Below are 21,148 nucleotides of genomic sequence, written 5' to 3' on the forward strand. Positions count from 1 at the left end.
TAATATCATAACTCTTGGGACATATCTGTCATTTTCATTTCATTTACCCATATCCCCCCCCATGAACCATGGACCTTGCCGTTGGTGGGAAGGCTTGCGTGCCTCAGCGATACAGATGGCCGTACCGTAGTTGCAACCACAACGAAGGGGTATCTGTTGTGAGGCCAGACAAACATGTGGTTCCTGAGGAGGGGCAGCAGCCTTTTCAGTAGTTGCAGGGGCAACAGTCTGGATGATTGACTGATCTGGCCTTGTAACATTAACCAAAACGGCCTTGCTGTGCTGGTACTGCGAACGGCTGAAAGCAAGGGGAAACTACAGCCATAATTTTTCCCGAGGACATGCAGCTTTACTGTATGATTAAATGATGATGGCGTCCTCTTGGGTAAAATATTCCGGAGGTAAAATAGTCCCCCATTCGGATCTCCGGGCGGGGACTACTCAAGAGGGCGTCGTTATCAGGAGAAAGAAAACTGGCGTTCTACAGATCGGAGCGTGGAATGTCAGATCCCTTAATCGGGCAGGTAGGTTAGAAAATTTAAAAAGGGAAATGGATAAGTTAAAGTTAGATATAGTGGGAATTAGTGAAGTTCGGTGGCAGGAGGAACAAGACTTTTGGTCAGGTGATTACAGGGTTATAAATACAAAATCAAATGGGGGTAATGCAGGAGTAGGTTTAATAATGAATAAAAAAATAGGAGTGCGGGTTAGCTACTACAAACAGCATAGTGAACGCATTATTGTGGCCAAGATAGACACAAAGCCCATGGCTACTACAGTAGTACAAGTTTATATGCCAACTAGCTCTGTAGATGATGAAGAAATTGATGAAATGTATGACGAGATAAAAGAAATTATTCAGGTAGTGAAGGGAGACGAAAATTTAATAGTCATGGGTGACTGGAATTCGTCAGTAGGAAAAGGGAGAGAAGGAAACATAGTAGGTGAATATGGATTGGGGGGAAGAAATGAAAGAGGAAGCCACCTTGTAGAATTTTGCACATAGCATAACCTAATCATAGCTAACACTTGGTTCAAGAATCATAAAAGAAGGTTGTATATCTGGAAGAATCCTGGAGATACTAAAAGGTATCAGATAGATTATATAATGGTAAGACAGAGATTTAGGAACCATGTTTTAAATTGTAAGACATTTCCAGAGGCAGATGTGGATTCTGATCACAATCAATTGGTTATGATCTGCAGATTGAAACTGAAGAAACTGCAAAAAGGTGGGAATTTAAGGATATGGGACCTGGATAAACTGAAAGAACGAGAGGTTGTAGAGAGTTTCAGGGAGAGCATAAGGGAACAATTGACAGGAATGGGGGAAAGAAATACAGTAGAAGAAGAATGGGTAGCTCTGAGGGATGAAGTAGTGAAGGCAGCAGAGGATCAAGTAGGTAAAAAGACGAGGGCTAATAGAAATCCTTGGGTAACAGAAGAAATATTGAATTTAATTGATGAAAGGAGAAAATATAAAAATGCAGTAAATGAAGCAGGCAAAAAGGAATACAAACATCTCAAAAATGAAATCGACAGGAAGTGCAAAATGGCTAAGCAGGGATAGCTAGAGGACAAATGTAAGGATGTAGAGGCTTGTCTCACTAGGGGTAAGATAGATACTGCCTACAGGAAAATTAAAGAGACCTTTGGAGAGAAGAGAACCACTTGTATGAATATCAAGAGCTCAGATAGCAACCCAGTTCTAAGCAAAGAAGGGAAGGCAGAACGGTGGAAGGAGTATATAGAGGGTTTATACAAGGGCGATGTACTTGAGGACAATATTATGGAAATGGAAGAGGATGTAGATGAAGACAAAATGGGAGATAAGATACTGTGTGAAGAGTTTGAGAGAGCACTGAAAGACCTGAGTCGAAACAAGGCCCCGGGAGTAGACAACATTCCATTAGAACTACTGATGGCCTCGGGAGAGCCAGTCATGACAAAACTCTACCATCTGGTGAGCACGATGTATGAGACAGGCGAAATACCCTCAGACTTCAAGAACAATATAATAATTCCAATCCCAAAGAAAGCAGGTATTGACAGATGTGAAAATTACCGAACTATCAGTTTAATAAGTCACAGCTGCAAAATACTAACGCGAATTCTTTACAGACGAATGGAAAAACTGGTAGAAGCGGACCTCGGGGAAGATCAGTTTGGATTCCGTAGAAATGTTGGAACACGTGAGGCAATACTAACCTTACGACTTATCTTAGAAGAAAGATTAAGAAAAGGCAAACCTACGTTTCTAGCATTTGTAGACTTAGAGAAAGCTTTTGACAATGTTAACTGGAATACTCTCTTTCAAATTCTGAAGGTGGCAGGGGTAAAATACAGGGAGCGAAAGGTTATTTACAATTTGTACAGAAACCAGATGGCAGTTGTAAGAGTCGAGGGGCATGAAATGGAAGCAGTGGTTGGGAAAGGAGTGAGACAGGGTTGTAGCCTCTCCCCGATGTTATTCAATCTGTATATTGAGCAAGCAGTAAAGGAAACAAATGAAAAATTCGGAGTAGGCATTAAAATTCATGGAGAAGAAGTAAAAACTTTGAGGTTCGCCAATGACATTGTAATTCTGTCAGTGACAGCAAAAGACTTGGAAGAGCAGTTGAACGGAATGGACAGTGTCTTGAAAGGAGGATATAAGATGAACATCAACAAAAGCAAAATGAGGATAATGGAATGTAGTCAAATTAAATCGGGTGATGCTGAGGGAATTAGATTAGGAAATGAGATACTTAAAGTAGTAAAGGAGCTTTGCTATTTAGGGAGTAAAATTACTGATGATGGTCGAAGTAGAGATGATATAAATTGTAGACTGGCAATGACAAGGAAAGCGTTTCTGAAGAAGAGAAATTTGTTAACATCGAGTATAGATTTAAGTGTCAGGAAGTCGTTTCTGAAAGTATTTGTATGGAATGTAGCCATGTATGGAAGTGAAACATGGACGATAACTAGTGTGGACAAGAAGAGAATAGAAGCTTTCGAAATGTGGTGCTACAGAAGAATGCTGAAGATAAGGTGGGTAGATCACGTAACTAATGAGGAGGTATTGAATAGGATTGGGGAGAAGAGAAGTTTGTGGCACAACTTGACTAGAAGAAGGGATCGGTTGGTAGGACATGTTCTGAGGCATCAAGGGATCACAAATTTAACATTGGAGGGCAGCGTGGAGGGTAAAAATCGTAGAGGGAGACCAAGAGATGAATACACTAAGCAGATTCAGAAGGATGTAGGTTGCAGTAGGTACTGGGAGATGAAGAAGCTTGCACAGGATAGAGTAACATGGAGAGCTGCATCAAACCAGTCTCAGGACTGAAGACTGCAACAACAACCCATATATCATGGCTACTTACTATTTCTCACTTTCTTATGTTAAGAAATGTGATTTCTCTTTCATCCTGTCTTGTCATCGTCTCCTGTAGGTCCTGAGTAACTTTCTTAATTAATTTCTAATGAATCTTATTTCCTCCAATACCTCTTTCTATTTTGACCTAAACTGTTGAAAGCTAATAATTTCACAACTATCCGTTGCATCTATTTTTGCTTTTGCTTGGTTTGTGGAACACTTTTTTTTACGTATATTTAATTGAAGATTCTTTTTTGTGACCATATCCTACATCAGTCAACATGCATAACATAGTTCGATATAGAAATAGCCAAAGTTGCAAAATTCGCTTTTTATTTAATTGCTGACTAGTTTTCGGTTACTTGAACACATTTTCAAATCATCCAGCAAAACAGGAAGTTAAAATTACAATTTATCCAATAAACTGTTACAAAAATTATTGACTACACATAACAACATACAGAACGTATCATGTCAGGCTACTATACAGTTTTGTCTTCTTTCAGTTTTCAATTTCCTTACATGTCACTCATTCCCTCCGCCCCTTCCTCACTTTCCCTTGTTAAGATGTGATTTCTCTCTCACCGTACCTTGCTGTCCCTTCCTGTGGATCCTGAGCAACTTTTGTAATTAATTACTAATGACTCTTAGTTGTCTTAGTTTATTTTACTGCATTTCAATTCGAGCAGTTTTCAAGGGTGCCTGTTCTATGGTCCTCTATCTCCTTGTCACCCCCTTTTGCCAGTCCCCCCTTTCAACTCCTTCCTTTTCCTGTATCCCCCCCCCCCCCCAGAATGAATTTGATGAAAATGTGTGCGTGTGTGTGTGTGTGTGTGTGTGTGTGTGTGGTCTAATTCAGAAGAAAGCTTCTTGGCTGAAAGATTACTTATTTAGCAGTCTTTTCATTGCGCCTGTCTGTGATTCAGGAGGTCTTCCAAGTACCAATGTGCAGAAGTCGCAGTACATTATGGCATAAGGAAGCAAGAATCATAACCTGGAGAGCTAACAAAAGAACCCTGTCAAACACAGAAAGGCAGTGCTGGAGGGAGAAGTAATTATGCAAGGGATCTGAGGCACGGCCCGCGTGTTTTTACGGCCACCTGTGCTGCACAAAAGACATGAACTGAGTAAGTACAGGATCCACGGCGACAACCGATGCAATCATGGCACCAGTGATGGGAAAAACCATTGACTGCAGTCTGGTTCTCAGTATCTAAATATGAACAAAGCAATTCATTCTGATTGAACACCAGGTCCAACCCAATAAGAATCTGAGATAAGGAATTGGTGTTGGTGTGTTGCGCTGTCGGCCGGTAATGGATCTGATAATGGTATCGGGAGAGGAAGAGTGTCCACCTCTGCATACAATGTACTGCCTTGTCTGACAAGGAAACTGAAGGGTTGAAAAGAGCAACCAACAGCTTGTGATCCATGATTAAATGGAACTCAACACAACTGCTCAAGCCTCCTTTCCAATCTGAGAATACTGCTGGTGAGTGGGAGTTCAAGTCTTAGAAATGTAAGCAATGGGTCGTTCAGACCAATTTGCATATTTGTGAGCCAACATAGTGCTGAGAGGCATCTGTAGCCAACACAAGATGCTGACCCAGTTGAAAAGTGGCCAGACACGGGGCAGATTGTAGCTTAGATTTAAGCAAAGCGAACACTCAGCTCCAAGCTAGGGACCAGAAAAAAAGCACAGTTTTACGCAAAAGCATACACAGGGGCTGAGCAGCAGTGGATGCATCCTATAAAAACAGCAGTACGCAGCTTTACCTAGAAATACCTGCAGTTCCTTACTGCAGGTCTGCTGTGGCAAAACTGCAATTGCATCAACATGGTGACACAACATCAAAACCTAAGTACTTAAGTGAGGCTTGAAAAAACTGAGATTTGGCAAGATTGCACTTGAGGCCCACAGACTACAAAACACAAAACAACGATATCATTGAGGTAATTGTAGTGGCTGCCTGATAATTTTGGGAACAACCTGTCAGTGCACGGCAAAGGGTGCGTATCTTTCAAGGATGTGCATTAATCGTGACACTGAAGTCACCGCAGAGGCGAAACTTCCCCATCATCCTGAACACTTGCAGTGTGCCTAACAGGGGTTGACTGAACAACTTCCAATATCTCCCCCCATGCAGCAATCTGAATGCCTGTGCCTTGTAACACTTCTCAGGACTGTGCTATATTGAGCACATCCATACACATAGGATTCTCACACCAAAGTGCTTTTTCGCAGACTTCCCTACCCAGTGCCAGACAAATAATATCACCACACACCATGTGATCAACGTGATGGGGACTAGTGACAAATTTAAAATGACGGCTCCTCTCGTGAAGTTCTGCTGCCCAGGCTTTGTAAGATTAGTTTGGCCATTTCTGACAATGGTAAAATTCTATATGCGTCGCAATGACATGTGTTCTGTCACAGTAATAGGGTGAGATAAGCTTGAGCATTTCATCAAATTACAAGTTGGCTGGTTCTTGCAAAGGTGCAAATTGGCCCAACAACTGATACATTTGTGGTGAAATCCAGGAAAGAAAGAAAGAAAGCCCTACACAGGTTTGCATTGCCCATGCGAAAAACCTGAAAATGTTAGTGTAACCATGTCTCATAGGAGTCCCAATCTTCAGCCAATTCATCATATGCCGGAAAGGGTTACAGCTGCACTGACGGAAGAGTAAACAGCCGCGAACACACAGATGTCACCTGACAGAGAGTTGTTCTGTAAAAGCCTGCTGCTGGGCAACGATACCTTGGAGTATTTCTTCCATCAAGAGGTTTGTCGGGTGACTTAGCATTGACACTGGCAAGCAAACAAACGTAGCCTCACTCATTGCCAAGTTTGTTACGGAAAGAACAAACACAATTTACAGAACGTAGTACTTCATAGAGCCAACATAAGATAAATGAAGTACAGGTTGCGCATAGCACTGAACATATTGAATGGACAGTAGTAAGTAATACAGGTTACAGAATAGGCTGAGCATTCGTCTGTGATCGCTTAAATAATAGTTTCCTTGGTGGCTCATCAAACTGCGCCAGGACACCGATTCAGGCAGCCTCCATAAGTGGGCCTGTCAACTGTATGGGTGCATGATCTCAAATCATGTGCATCATGAACGTAGGTACATCAGTTTTGATAAAGTAACATACACCTTTTGTGTAAAATCATGATTTTATAATATAAAGTATTTGTTTAAAATTAAAAAGAAAAACACATCTGTGCTGAAAAGTGGTTTCTCTTGAGAAACTTAATGTGACTGGAGACCCAAGCATAAACAGAACTGTTAACGTGTAATGAACTCAGATATTCAGTTTAAAAAGTGATGACTTTTTTAATAACCCATTAATTATAAATGAATTTGCTTAAAGCTGGAAATAACAAAAAATAGTTTATCATATCAAATTAGTTATAGCATTTGTCCCAGAAGAGTGATAATATTATACATACTTGTAAACTGGTATGTAAACTATTGCATCTGTGCTAACTAATCACTGACGTATGTACTTTCAGGTTTTGTAAATTGATATTGAAATACAATAGTGAGGTATTTAAATTTGCAATTTTCTATAGTCAAAGAGAGATATTTCAGGCACTCTTCACAAGTATTACAATATTATTTGCAAACAAAGGATACGGTTCTAGAATGAAGGACAAACATATCTGATGTTTTCACTGTTGGTTTCTGTGTATCCACTACAACACCTGGTATGCCTGTTGTTGCATGTTCCAGGCAAGGTCACCAAAGATAATTACTGCATCCAGCACTATCAGATTATTTATTATATTCCAAACTCTAGTGGCACTGAGTGGATGTGGAGATATATTAAATTACATACCTCATTAGGTCTCATTACCCTCTGCTCATCAGTATATCCTCCCCATGGCCCAAGAAATCCTTCAATGTCAGAAGGGTTGTCATTCTTGTTTCTTTTCCTTTTGTCAAGAAGGCGTTCCTTGGTGGTTTCAAAGACTGTCTTACCATCAGATTCTTTGGCTGCTTCAGTTGCACCAACAATCTGATTTCCATTTCCAGTAACTCCATCAACAGTAGGATCCAATGCATAGCCTACACAAAAATAATAAGTAATAGATCAAAGGCACATTAATGGTTTCATTTTAATGTGTTATTTTTATTTACACTGCAGCTCATGCCATACTTAAAAGAAAACTAACTTAGTTAAGGCTCAATTTCCTGTAATATTCCACTAATTCAATGAATGTAAATGTATCATACACTTCCAGAAAGGGGGAAAAAATGGGACTTAACTTCTAAGGTCATCAGTCCCATAGAACTAACCTAACTAACCTAAGGACATCACACACATCCATGCCCGAGGCAGGATTCGAACCTGCGACCGTAGCAGTCGCGCGGTTCCAGACTGTAGCGCTTAGAACCGCTCGGCCACCCCGGCCGGCCTCTTTCTGTTTTCTCTTTGTACAATAATACTAAATCCACGTTATATACCTGGTCTTACATATGCTGTTCGTGTGTTGTGCTAAACCTGTGATTAAACAGCTCCCGTCAAAGCAGTTGTGAGGAGTCATTCAAAACTTGCAGTCCAACAGCAAACATGAGTTATGAGACTGATGACCATCATAATAGTTTTGAAATCTGTTATACAAACTTAAGGCATTGAAGAACAAACATTATTCTCGTAGTAAGTGCGGACATCAGACTTGTATGAATTCTTTATTGGACATTTTTGCTATTCTAATAAGTTTATTCAAATATTTGAGCAGGAAAACATTCATCGCTAATGACTTATCCCAGACAGATCTACCAAAATGATCACAAAATTTACACATGGCAGAAAATTTACGTCTAATCAATGCACATTTATTAGTAGTAGAGTTGTATCAATGTGGGACTACCTATACAGCAAGTTTTATACACAAGTTATTTATTTTAGACCTCACCCAGCCTATAGGATGGAAGGAATAATAATGTTTATCACTCCCTTGATATAAGGTCATTTAGATATGAGAACAAACTCAGATCAGGAATGGAAATCAGCTGTGTCCTTTCCCAAAGATTTTGCCTTTAGCACAGGATTTCTAGATATGGATGGACAAATCTGGTTTTGAAACACTATACACGACATGCACACTCTGTTGTTATGTTTACACTGTTGTTAGATATGACATTAAAAATAAAGGGGAGCGAGTGGAATCATTTCCAGTGCATAACTTACCTCTACTGCATAGCACAAAGGTCAGCATTAAGAGTAACTTTATCACCCAATGGATATCTATGTTTAAACAGTGAAAAGTTTGATGACCAGGATGCATATAGCACAACTTTTTATTTCCTTAAAGACCAAACTCTGGTGATCACGTATTCGACAGATGTTTCGAACAGGCTACCTCTGTGGTTGAGCACCATTTCATTACCACATTTTAGTGTACTCAGTGTCAGCAGTGGGTCCACAGAACGTAGATATTTAATATTACGACCACAATGACAGGAAGCCCTGGCTTGGGGGTTTCAAAATGATCACAAACTATAGAGCTTCAACAAGAGCAATGTATATTACATGCCTGTATTGAGGGTTAAGAAAGACTAGTGTTGCGTCACACCAACGTAGGCCACAAAACTGTTTAGTTTTATATTAAATGTTGTATTATTAGGCGGTTAAATTAGATAGCAAAATGGTATCTCAGACTGAGATTCTTGTGTGGTCACAAACATAAGGTATTTTTTCTGAAAAGAAAAGATGTATTTATGATTGTCACAATGCGAGCAAACTGTGAAACGACCAACTAGATCCAACACATGGCTGCTCACTTTATTGTCTCCAAAACTTTATTTCCTGTCACTACTATACATTTGCACTTTCAGCTAAAAGGCCTTCTTCTAAAGTAGGCAACACACACACACACACACACACACGTAACCACTGTCTCTGGCCTCTAACACCGGACTGCGAGCAATGAGCAAATGTGCCTGATGGAAGAAGTAAGCTGTGGGTGGTGAGGTTGAGGAGGAGGCTGGGTTGGGGAGGGGAGGGGGGATGGCAGGGTAGGTGTAGGGGGCAGTGTAGTGCTACTTGCGGGAGCACACAGGGATGTGGAGGGGTAGGGTAGGGGTGCAGAGGTGCAGTCGGGAGGTATGAAAGAGTGGATGGGTTGGATGGGGGGGGGGGGGGGGGTAGTGAGCAGAAAAGGAGAGAAATGCAGGAGGAGAAAAAGGCTAGTGAGTGAGTACATTGGTGGAATAGAAGCTTGTGACATGCTGGAGTGGGAGCAGGGAAGGGGGTATATGGGTGAAGGACAGGGACTAGCGAAGGTTGAGGATAAGGGGGAGAGATTTCCCACCTGTGCAGTTCAGAAAAGCTGCTGGTGGTAGAAAAGATCCTGGTAGCACTGACTGTGGAGCAGGCACTGAAGTGAAACACGCTGTATTGGGCAATGTATTCAGCAACTGGGTTGTCCAGCTGATTCTTGGCCACAGTTTGCCGGTGGCCATTCATGCGGACAAACAGCTTGTTGGTTGTCATGATCATGTACAAAGCAGCACAGTGTTTCCCTTAGTTTGTAGATCACACGACTTCTTTCACAGGTAACCCTGCCTTTGTGGAGTAAGTGACACCAGTGACTGGGCTCGAGTACTTGGTAGCAGGAGGATGTTTGGGACAGGTCTTGCATGAATAGTTTGGTATAGGATGGGGCCATTCAGGTGCCTATTTTTGCACCACAGTTACAGATTTGAAGCCAGTCGGTCAATGGGAAAGGTAGTGTTCAAAAGTCAAAAGGCCATGGGCATTGGGGAAGTTAGTGCAGAGGAAGGTGACATTAACAGTGATGGGCAAGCAGAGTGTCATGTGATAAAGGAACAGGAACATGTAGGAGATAGGAGTGTAGGGAGTGGTAGGGGTCAGACTCACGGGAAAGGTTCTGGGATGGGCCTAAGGATTTGAGGAGAGACTGGACATCCTTTTGGATTTCTGGAATGAGGTCACTGAGGCATTAGTAGGTGAACAAATCTTACAGCTTGTGGAATCCTTCCACCAGAAATCCCTGTGGTTCAAAACCACAGCATTAGAGCCTTTGTCAACAGGTAGTAATATAAGGTCAAGATCAGTTTTTAGTTGGTGAATTGATGCTTTCCGTGGATATTAGGTTAGCTTCCGTGTTGAGGGATTTGGGGAATCAACCCATCTTCCTGGATGTTGACATCCACCTCAAAGATGGTTACATCAGTACCTCCATCCACATCACAGCTACCAACCACTGGCAACACCTCCACTTTGACAGCTGCCACCAACTCCACATGAAGAAATTCCTTCCATACAGCCTATCCACCAATGGTTGTCACATCTATAGTGACAAGCAGTCCTTCTCCAAATATATAAAGGCCTTCACACACCAAAATTATCCTCCCAACCTTGTACAGAAACAAATCTCTTGTGCCTTGTCTCCCCAGTCACCTACCAACTCTCAATTTGTCACCATTTAGCCACAAATAGGCACTCCCCTGGTGACTCAGTACCGCCCAGGATTGGAGCAACTGAATCACATTCTCCAACTACTTCTTGTGACCTGAAATGACGAACATCCTACCCTCTATTTTTCCCATCCCTCCCACAGTGTATTCTGCCATCCACCAAACTTGCACAGTATCCTTGTGCATTCCTACTCACATCACCTTGCTCCACGGTTTATATCCCTGCAATAGACCTAGATGCAAGACCAGTCCCATACATCCTCCTACCACCACCCACTCCAGTCCAGTCACGGGCATCACCTATCCCATCAAAGGCAAGGCTACTTGTGAAAGCAGTTATGTGATCTAAAAATTAAGCTGCAACCAATAAGATGTCTGTTTGCATGAATGGCCACCAACAAAGTGTGGCCAAAAAACACTTGGACCACACATTTGCTGAACATGCTGCCCACCACAACATGCTTCACTTCAATGACTGTTTCATAGCCTGCTCCACGTGGACCCTTCCTACCCACAGGTGGAAATGCTCCCTGTAATACCAGGTGTACCGGTATGAAATGAGCGTTTTTTGTGAAAATGAAACACTAATTTTGAATTGAAAAGTAAAAACATTTTATTCAAAGTGCTGACCATTGCTTTCTATACATTTTGACCACCTTTCTGGCATTTTGTGGACACCACGCCAATAGAAATGTTCGTCTTTTGAACCAAACCAATCAGACACCTAATTTTCGACTTCTTCGTAGGAATCGAAGTGTTTCTCAGCCAATGTGTCTCCCATTGATGAAAACAAATGGTAGTCGGAAGGGGCCAAGTCTGGTGAATATGATGGATGGGGTAGCAGCTCCCAACCAAGTGTTTTGATTGTATCCTAAACCAGTTTTGCTTTGTGTGCAGGTGCATTGTCATGTGAAAAAATTACTTTGCCATGTCTTCTGGCCCATTCTGGTCTTTTTTTGATCAATGCATAGTTCAAAATGATCATTTATTGTCTGTAGCGATTAGTATTCACAGTTTCACTGGGTTTTAGAAGCTCATGATACACCACACCTATCTGATCCCACCAAACAGAGCATGGTCTTCTTGCCGAATCAATCTGGTTTTGCAGTCGATGTTGATGGTTGTCCCGGCTTAACCCATGATTTTTCCCCTTTAGGATTCTTAAAATAAATCCATTTTAATTGCCAGCAACAATTCAATGCAAAACTGATTTTCTTTCATGTCTTTGAAGCAAAATTTGAAAAATGGTTTTTCGGTTTTCCATCTGTCTTTCATTCAATTCATGTGGCACCCATTTTCCACACTTTTGGATTTTTCCCATAGCTTTCAAATGGTCAGAAATTGTTTGTTGTGCAATATTTACCATTGCTGCCATTTGCTTCTGACTCAAAGTATCATCGTCATCCAATATTGCTTGCAATTCGGCGTCTTCAAACTTTTTTGGTGGTCTTCCATGTTCTTCATTTCTTACATCAAAATCATTATTTCTGAGCCGTTGAAACCATCTTTTGCATGTTGCTTCTGATAGAGCATGATCACCATATGCCTCGACAAGCATTCGATGTGACTCTGCAGCACTCTTTTTCAAATGAAAACAAAAAATTAATGCTTTCCGCAAATCATCACTTTCTGGTATAAAATTCAACATTGTTAACACAATGAAAACATATGATGTTGTTTGTTCCATGACTTGATGTATACTAAATATCTTTGACAGATGTCATACCAACCAAACAAAAAAATAATTAAGGCTCGTTCACAACAATGTTCCCCATTGACACATTTGTATCTTAACGCTCATTTCATACCGGTACACCTGGTATATCCTATATGTTCCTGTAACCCCCTTGGCTTTAACCTTCACTATTCCCTGTCCTTCACCCCACCTGTCCCCTTCCCTACTCCCACTCAACCACATCACAGCCTTCTGTTCTAACCAATGCACCCACTACTCTCCCCATGCCATCCCTCCCTCCCCCATATTTCTCTCCTTTTCTGCTCCCCCCACCTCCCCCTCTCAAACCACCTGACTACTCTTAGCAGCCTTACTCTATCCCCACCACATCCTGCATGCTCCCACAAGCAGCACCACACTATCCCCCACATCTACCATGCTATCACTCCCCCCTCCACCCCAGCCTCCTCCTTAACCCCACAACCCAAGGACTGGTTCTCTCATCAGGTGCAGTTGCTCACAGCCTAGTCTCACTGACCAGAGATAGTGATTGTGTGTGTGTGTGTGTGTGTGTGTGTGTGTGTGTGTGTGTTGTTTTTGTTGCTGCTGCTGCTGTTATTGTTGTTGTCATTTTCCTACTTTAGAAAAAGGCTTTATGGTTGAAAGCTCAAATGTATAGCAGTTTTTTGTTATGCCTGTCTACAACACAACACCTCTTCTATAAAGTGAGTAGTAATGTGTCCTTTTCGAACTACTGTCTTTATTCCATCCTGGTTTTTCCATTGTTTAGAGAAATTTTATATAATCTCTGTGATATAGACACACTGTGCAATTAAAGTTACCTGTATTTGATATTTAAAATTCCATTCCAACTGTTCCCCAACACTAGTTACTCTCATGGTTGGCTACGCATAACACACATGTATGCCAAGCAAGAAGGCATCTTAGTGTGAGCAGAATGGTTGTAGTGTGTCATTGAACATACAAAGTTACCACTTGAGGTCCAAAATATGTTCTGTAACAGTAGCTGAGTAATCCAAAGCTTGCTGCAATGAACCTAGCCAGGGTAGGTATTGTGCTGGCCAGATGTCTTTGGATTGTGGTATTGGATTGTAGCAATTTGTCCATCTTGTTCACACTGCCACTGAATGTTTCTTCATCCCTGGAATCTTCTCTGTAGCACTGAAATGACGTAAGGCTGACATTCAACTCTGACTCCAACTTTGCAATGACTGCGGCTTACTTCTAGTCTGTCAACAATCTGACCAAACATAATTTCATCCAAATGTGTGTCCTCTTGATTCCATTTGATATTAATATAATGTGCCATACCAATGTCATCTCAACACACTTTACTCTGAAGTGTTTCATAACACAATCTTTTTTTGTGCATCTAAAAATTCTGATAATTTCTGAATACAACTCATCTATGTCATAATAAACAACAAACTCTTTATTCAAATGTTATGAACTTTGTGGGTTGCATTACTGAGAACTTTCATCGGTTTAAGATGTGAGTACTACATGACAAATTTGTGAGTGATACTACTTGGTTGATTATGAGTACACGCATTACTGGTGGACTTTCATTAATTTTATATGTTCTGAATATTACAATGTGCAGAATGTTTATTTTTAATTGGTGGCTGTTGAAGCAGATATTCAACCATCTCAGCTTACTCAATAACTGAGCAACCAAATTAATAAAAAATTAATAAGGATCACTAAGAGATAGACAGATGGTTACAAGCTCTTTTAATCTAGGAAAATGTGTTAGATAATACAAGCATACTTATTGCATACAAACAGTTGTGACAATAATGGAAATAGAGTTACTGCTGTGAAGAGCTATAATCCAAAGATACATACATTAGCATTTATCCCTTTTAATATACTGAAGTTCAATAAGAAGAAAAATTAGGGGTTTAACTTCTGTTGATGATAACATCATTTGCGGTGGAGACAAACTCCAATAGAACTAATGATCCTAAATGAATTATCCAGGATCTTTTGAAAGCAATCGCTCTGCCATTCACCTTGATCAATCCAGAAAAACCAAGCCAAACCGAAATCTCAATGGTTTGACAAGAATTTGAACCTTATTTTCCCGATAACAAATCAAATGCTTTAAACACTGCACCATTTTGCTCAGTCAATAAATAAGGTAACATCAGTGAAATTTGGCTGGGCACCAAAAGGAAAATTTTAAAAAACTACCAACAGCATAACTGAACAATAAGGAGAAGGAAATGTGTGAAGAATGGGTATAGGGCGACTGTAGTAAGTGTGAAAAAATTGTTGTAGAGCATGAGGAGACAACATAAATCAAAAGCAAGAAACATGCGTGCTGAGAATCTTGAAAAATGTACAGTGAAGAAAACATATAAGAACAAAATACAAAGAGAATGACCAATATGAATTCTCAGTGCAACAGGCGAAGCACAACAAAAATGAAATGCAATAAAATTTAAAGATTTTAATATGCGTAATCCAATGCATTCTCATAAATTGAGGTTTTTGGACACAGTGTTAGCCCAACTGTACAAGATTAGGGTAGGGAGCTGGCAATGGTTCTGTTCATGGAACAAATCCAGCATTTGCTTGAAGTGATTTAGGGAAACAATGCATTACCTAAGTCAGAATAAATGGATGTTTATACGAACCAACATCTTCCGTTTATATTAACCACCAGTGCACATCAAAAAGGAACCAAATTGTAAATAATTTTTTCAACAGAAATTTCACTTTTGCTGCAACTATTTTTTCAGACTGTTTCTTTGGGTCATAAGATTTTTATCTGTCACGTACCACTTCATTAACTTCTGGCAATGTGTTTATTAAAGTGAAAAGAATTCACTGTGGTTCAGAATTCCTGTTAAACTGCGGGTCCGCCTATAAGTGGCTGGGTAAGTCAGCTCAATGGACAGAGGAAGGCAATGGCGTACCACCTCCAATAGGATCATGCCTAGTAAAGTGCTGTAGTGTTCAAACCAACCTTCCGGTTCATGACAGCTTTCTTGAATTATTGCTATTATTAAGTTACTCTGGCATTTGCCTTTTAGTTTTCTACATTCCACTGTTGAGTTTTATGTCCCAATTTACTTTGTGAGCAATTTATTCATTAGCTTCCTGGTGAGTAAGGGAGAGGGAGTGGGAGAGGGAGGGGGGAAAGGGAGAGGGGGGAGAGGGAGGGGGGGGGAGAGAGAGAGAGAGAGCAGAAGGGGGAAGAGTGGGGGCAGGGGGGAGAGTGAGGGGGGGGGAGAGGGATAGGGAAGGAAGGAGGGAGGGTGACAGAGAGAGAGAGAGAGAGAGAGAGAGAGAGAGAGAGAGAGAGAGAGAGAGAGAGAGAGAGAGAACTACAAAGATAAAATACACTGTAGCAGAAGTGACATATAAAATTTAAGGTATTTGAACTTTTTATAATCTAATCTTCTTCCTCTGCGAAGGGGCAAAAACACACACAAATATAAGAAACAGAAATGTAAGCTTAATCCTTGACTGGAACAGGAAGAACTGAGAAGCAAAAGACTGAGTGCTACAGATGTCAGTTCTGAAATCTTGACAGTTCTTCCTGTCATTTATAAGTTTTACAGAGAGTTAAATGTATTCCGTGTTTACCATAGCTGTTGAAGGTTCGGCGCTGATTTTCAAACTGGAAATCACTAATGTATGCTTGTTCAACAAATCCAGACAGCATGTTTTTATGAGCTTTCTGTTGTCTTGTTTGGAATGGATTCTCTGGTCCAACTTCTGGGGCAAATAGTTCTTCATATTTTGGATTATGCAATACTTCTTTCGTTGTAGAGTCAATGTGTCTTAAGGTGTCAACAGTACCCTGAAAAAAAGTAAAATCGATAAATGGATTTCAAAATTTTGCAAAATGCCACCAATATTAGTACTCAGCTTGCTGCTATGCAGGAGTCAACTCAACCAATGACACTGTCACAAACAAATGAAATATGTTTCTGATATTGTCGGATACTAGGAGTTTTTATGTTTGTCCCTTACGAGTGTTTCTGATACAGGACCAGTAAGTATGTGATTTATAAATCAGGAAAGTTTGTTCCCTGGACGTAGGAAATACATTTCCTCAGAATCAAGAAGTACAGGGCTTCTGGTCTGACTTTTTGATGCAGATACAGCATTTAGAAGTTGAGTGTTTGAGATATTAACAATCAGTTTTGACCAGTAATGTCACCATTTTTTGAAATGATGGCTGTGGTGACAGAGTGATGTGCAGCATTGCCCATGGTCTAAATTATGTTGGAAGGTGAAAATTTGGTTGAGAGTTTCTAAAACAACAAATGTGTCAGCAAAACAACCTACTTCTTAAACGAATATTGCAATTACAGACTAATTTGTAGTGTGTCCAGAGATCTACGACATAACATTAATCTAGTTTTTCATACACTTTGTGTTTTGCAGTTATAGTTTATGATCCCGATGAAAGTCCGTATTTCCCCACTGTAGTCTGAAATTTTCAAGTGTTTAGTATATCTGAAGTCATTAACACCAAGTATTTCCCCACCCAAGGCCCTTATATTCCTTCGGAGGTTCCACCTTTGGAGGTTCCAATTCATTGATAGTTAAAACACACATGATTGTGTGATATCATAGTCACCATAGTTATGACAAATTGTTACCTTGCAGACAGTATCAATGGTCAAACTTGGTGGGTTTCATTGTATTTTTCAATACTTCCCAGATGTTGCTATAGACTTTCTTTAATTCTCTATTACATACAAAGATCAATAACTGAAGATGGATGTCGTACAGCATGCAGACTAACTACTGAGCTGGAACAAATGACAAAAGGCAGTATTCTACTTCTCGTATGATGGTGCTAATATGTTACAAATGAAGGAAATAAAAGCAGCAAAATATTCTTATTTGCAAAGCCAAATATAATTACAAGAATATTAGGAGTTCTTGTATTGTATGGGACGGATTTGTTTCTACTACTTCTTCACAAGCTGAAGTGTGGCAGTAATGCATGTGCGAGGGCTTTTTTCCCCTGGCTTAAGTTCAAAAGATGTTTTAGTCACCACATACCTATATAAACATTTATAAAACACATACTATTATGATAATGGCATTTAATTTTTTATAGTTAACTCTCACTCTTACAAATAATCATAGTGTGCAAGAGTTATTCCTGGGCACTAAATTCAGCAGAGTTTAAGTTATACTCTGAGAACACTGTTTAAACTTGGTCCTCACACAGCAAAACAATTTCTTTTCCTTTCTGTTCTGGCACTATTAACGAATATAGATGATGAGAATCTGCATTGAAATATTCAAAATACATAGATATTTGAACTGATATTTAAAGCAAATAAATCATGTCTCTCATACAAACATACAACTGATACTAGTTCTAATTTAACTAAATATATACATGACCACAAAAATAATCAGCTTTACAAAATTTTGTGTTCCAAGGCACAGTAACACTTTTTTTAGCACAAAAATTTTAAAATGTAGTCTCATTGTACAGCTAAATCAACTTTAAAAATTGGGTGGCTAGTGTCCCAAAAATGAACAAGGAAAGTGTTTCTGTAATAATTTGCTAAAAGCCAGATAGAATGACATATTTCCCACTATTCAAATTAGCAATGAGTAATTGTGTAATGATCCCATGTTGGATCTGATGGGTTTCTATACAGCTTGCATCACTACCTTCTTTAAAGTTCAGACATTATTCTTTCTCCTTATCTTCACTTCATGTACCACTTTGGCACTCCTGATTTCCTAGGCTCTTGGAAAGATTCTTTTATTTTATAAAACTAATTTTTAAATGCTTTCCAGTTCATCTTGTTCTTCCATTCTGAGACACTCTTTCCTCCCAGCTGGCAAAAAAAAAGAAAACACCAGGCACTTTTACCCCTGACTTCACCTATAAAAAGCTGGAAGACAATTGTGCTCTGCTTTCAACATATATAGGCCTACTTACCCCTACTTTTTACTAACCAATACTTGCAACAATCTGATGATACTGCTACTGGTAGCCTTAACCTATAGCAGCAAACTTCTTTATCAATAAATTTTGAGGATAAAGTTCTGTATCTAGTAGATTTGCAGTTATCTTCTCAATAGATGAATGTTACCAGTATTATTTTGCCACAGTAAGTTTATAGGTTATATTTACATATACAAAATCTAAAGTCACTCCATCCTGTAATTTAGTTTACCATGCAGATGGAAAAAATGTTGTGTCCCTTTCCAGATATAGAAGAGAGGGGGGCGGCTTGAAACTTCTTGGCTTTGGGCCATCCAGAGTTTAAACTGGAAAATGAATTTGGTACACACAAAATATTCCATTTCGACAATGAACAATTAATAAAGAAAACCAAAGAAAAATTAGGAAAGGTAATTAAAGTTATTAGTAACAGACACAAAGGGATGTAAAATGTCGTTTATGAACCACCATGCACCCACAGGAGAAAGCACATCCTAATCGAAGGACCAAGTCCATGCAGAACTGGAAGTAGTGATGGGTGACGTTTCGAATAGCAGCTATAAGGTCCTGCTGGCTGATATGAACGCTAAAGTGGGAAAAGAAGATGTATTCCATTCAATAAACAGAAAACAAAATTTGTATGAACTCTGAAACAACAATAGCATCAGTTTCATCACCTGTACATCATCAAAAGGGATGCTTATCAATAGCACAAATTTCCAACAGAAGCTTATACACACCTGAATCTAGGTGTCACCAGATGGTAAAACAATTAATCAGATAGGTCACACTGCAGTTAACACGCAAGCAAAGAACTGGATGATGGATGTAAAGACAGTACGGAGCACAGGAGTGACCATTTCCTAGTAAAAAGCTGTTTATGACTACAACCCAAAGCCAGAGTCAGAAACAGTCTTAAGGAAGTAATATGCTATCTTGTTAGCAGATCAGGGGTAAGATGATTTGGTATGAGGATATATGCATTGAGGCGTCAGTCAAGAGAAGGGAAGCCAACAGGAGGTGGATATGAGGTACAGATTTTGCCCAAGGCAAAGCACAATTTGAAAAAGTGGGCCTACTTAGAACTATTCCAGAAACTCTGAGGGGAGCAAAGAGATGTACATCAAAGCAATACCAGAGGAGGCTCAGCTAGATTTCTTTGGAAGACAGGTGCAAAAGATATAGTGTCAAGTTAACCTCTGGTACAGAGCTGCCAAAAGTTCATCAGGGACAATAACGGGACCATTCTCACCAATGAGTTCAGCACTGCCGAGAGATGGAAACAATACTTCAAGGAGCTTCTCAACCCTGATTAACCTAAAGATCTGTTCAAATTTCAACCTCCTGACATTGTAAATTTTGGTTATCCAGCTCCTACACTGAAGGAAATGAAGGATCAGATGATGAAACTGAAGAAGAACAAAAGTCCACGAGAAAATGCGAATACAGGCAGAAGTTATTTAAGTTGGAGAGAAGAGACATCACGAGAGAATTCACCAACTAGTTAAGAGGATCTGAATTGTGGAGGAGATCACACAAGATTGGAAGACAGCAATCATCTGACCTATACACAAGAAAGGTAAACAAAATGGACTGCACCAACTACAGAGAAAACACCCTCCTGAATCTTCTGCAACATCAGGTCCAACTGTATACAGATTAGAACCCAACCATTGGTAGAAGCCCAAGCCATTGGTAGAAGAAGTGATTCGTGAATATCAGGATGGCTTCAGGAAGCAGCTTTCGACTGTGGACACCGTAACAGCTCACCAAGAAGATGTGCGAATATGGCGAAGACCTTCATGTGCTCCTCACTTATTTTAAGGAGGCATATGATAGCATCCACTGGGAGCACCTGATGAATTGCCTAACCAAATTTGGAACACCCAAAAAAACCACAAACCTATTTGCAGTTTTTCTTCCTAATTCAAAACATAATGTGAATCTTGGGAATAAAGTTATGGAGAGCCTTAATGTAAACGCAAGATTGAGACAAGGAGATTGTGTGTCACCGATATTGTTCAATATGGCACTCAAAAATATAATGAGAGGAGCTTTCCATAAGAATTTTGAAGGGATTGAGGTAGAGGGTGGAAAAAATCACAAATCTCACATTTGCCAATAACATGGCCCTGTTGTTTCACATCTAATAACTATTGAAGGTGAGTGACAGTGTGGAGGTGTCAGCAAGCAAAATTGGATTCCTAGTGAATTATTGAAAGACCGAGTATCTGATGATGAATGGGACTCAAGCCTATTCAAGAGACCAACTCCAGTCTCTGCTAGTCAGAACCCGATCCTACAACATAGTTCACAACTTTAAATATCTAAGAGAAATCTTTACAGAAAATGCATTGTGTGAGGCAGAAGTTCAAGTGAGGATCCAAGCTGATAACCAATCATACTTCAGTCTGCATCAGCTTTTTAAAGCACACAGCCTTTCAAGGAATTTCAAATTCCAGCTGTACAAAACACTGATCCAACACATATGGCAATGTGGCTGCACAACTTCGAGAGTTCGTCCAGAGCAAAGGTTAAAACAACCTTCCCGTTTTCAAGTTGAAAGTCTTAAGAAAGATCTACAGTTTGTTACAAGATGAGATCATTGGGAAATGGAGGATCCAGCATAATTGTGAGCTGGGTGAAATCTACAAGAGACCAAACATTGTACGACTGATGAGAACCAATGGCTTGTACA

At 40.0% G+C, this 21,148-nt stretch overlaps 1 protein-coding gene across 4 annotated transcripts in view; it reads right to left on the reverse strand.

Moving 5' to 3' along the window:
- The window catches only part of LOC126237308 (pre-mRNA-processing factor 17), a 66,009-nt gene that overhangs the window by 32,926 nt on the left and 11,935 nt on the right, over positions 1-21,148 (reverse strand). For all 4 annotated transcript variants that reach the window (XM_049947268.1, XM_049947269.1, XM_049947270.1 and 1 more), the window contains 2 exons: positions 16,110-16,326; positions 7,209-7,438 (listed from right to left, as the gene is read on the reverse strand). In XM_049947268.1, the coding sequence (XP_049803225.1) occupies positions 7,209-7,438; positions 16,110-16,326 (447 nt within the window). The remainder of the gene's footprint in view (positions 1-7,208; positions 7,439-16,109; positions 16,327-21,148) is intronic.

This window comes from Schistocerca nitens, chromosome 2 (assembly GCF_023898315.1).
Source record: "Schistocerca nitens isolate TAMUIC-IGC-003100 chromosome 2, iqSchNite1.1, whole genome shotgun sequence".
Classification (NCBI taxonomy): domain Eukaryota; kingdom Metazoa; phylum Arthropoda; class Insecta; order Orthoptera; family Acrididae; genus Schistocerca; species Schistocerca nitens.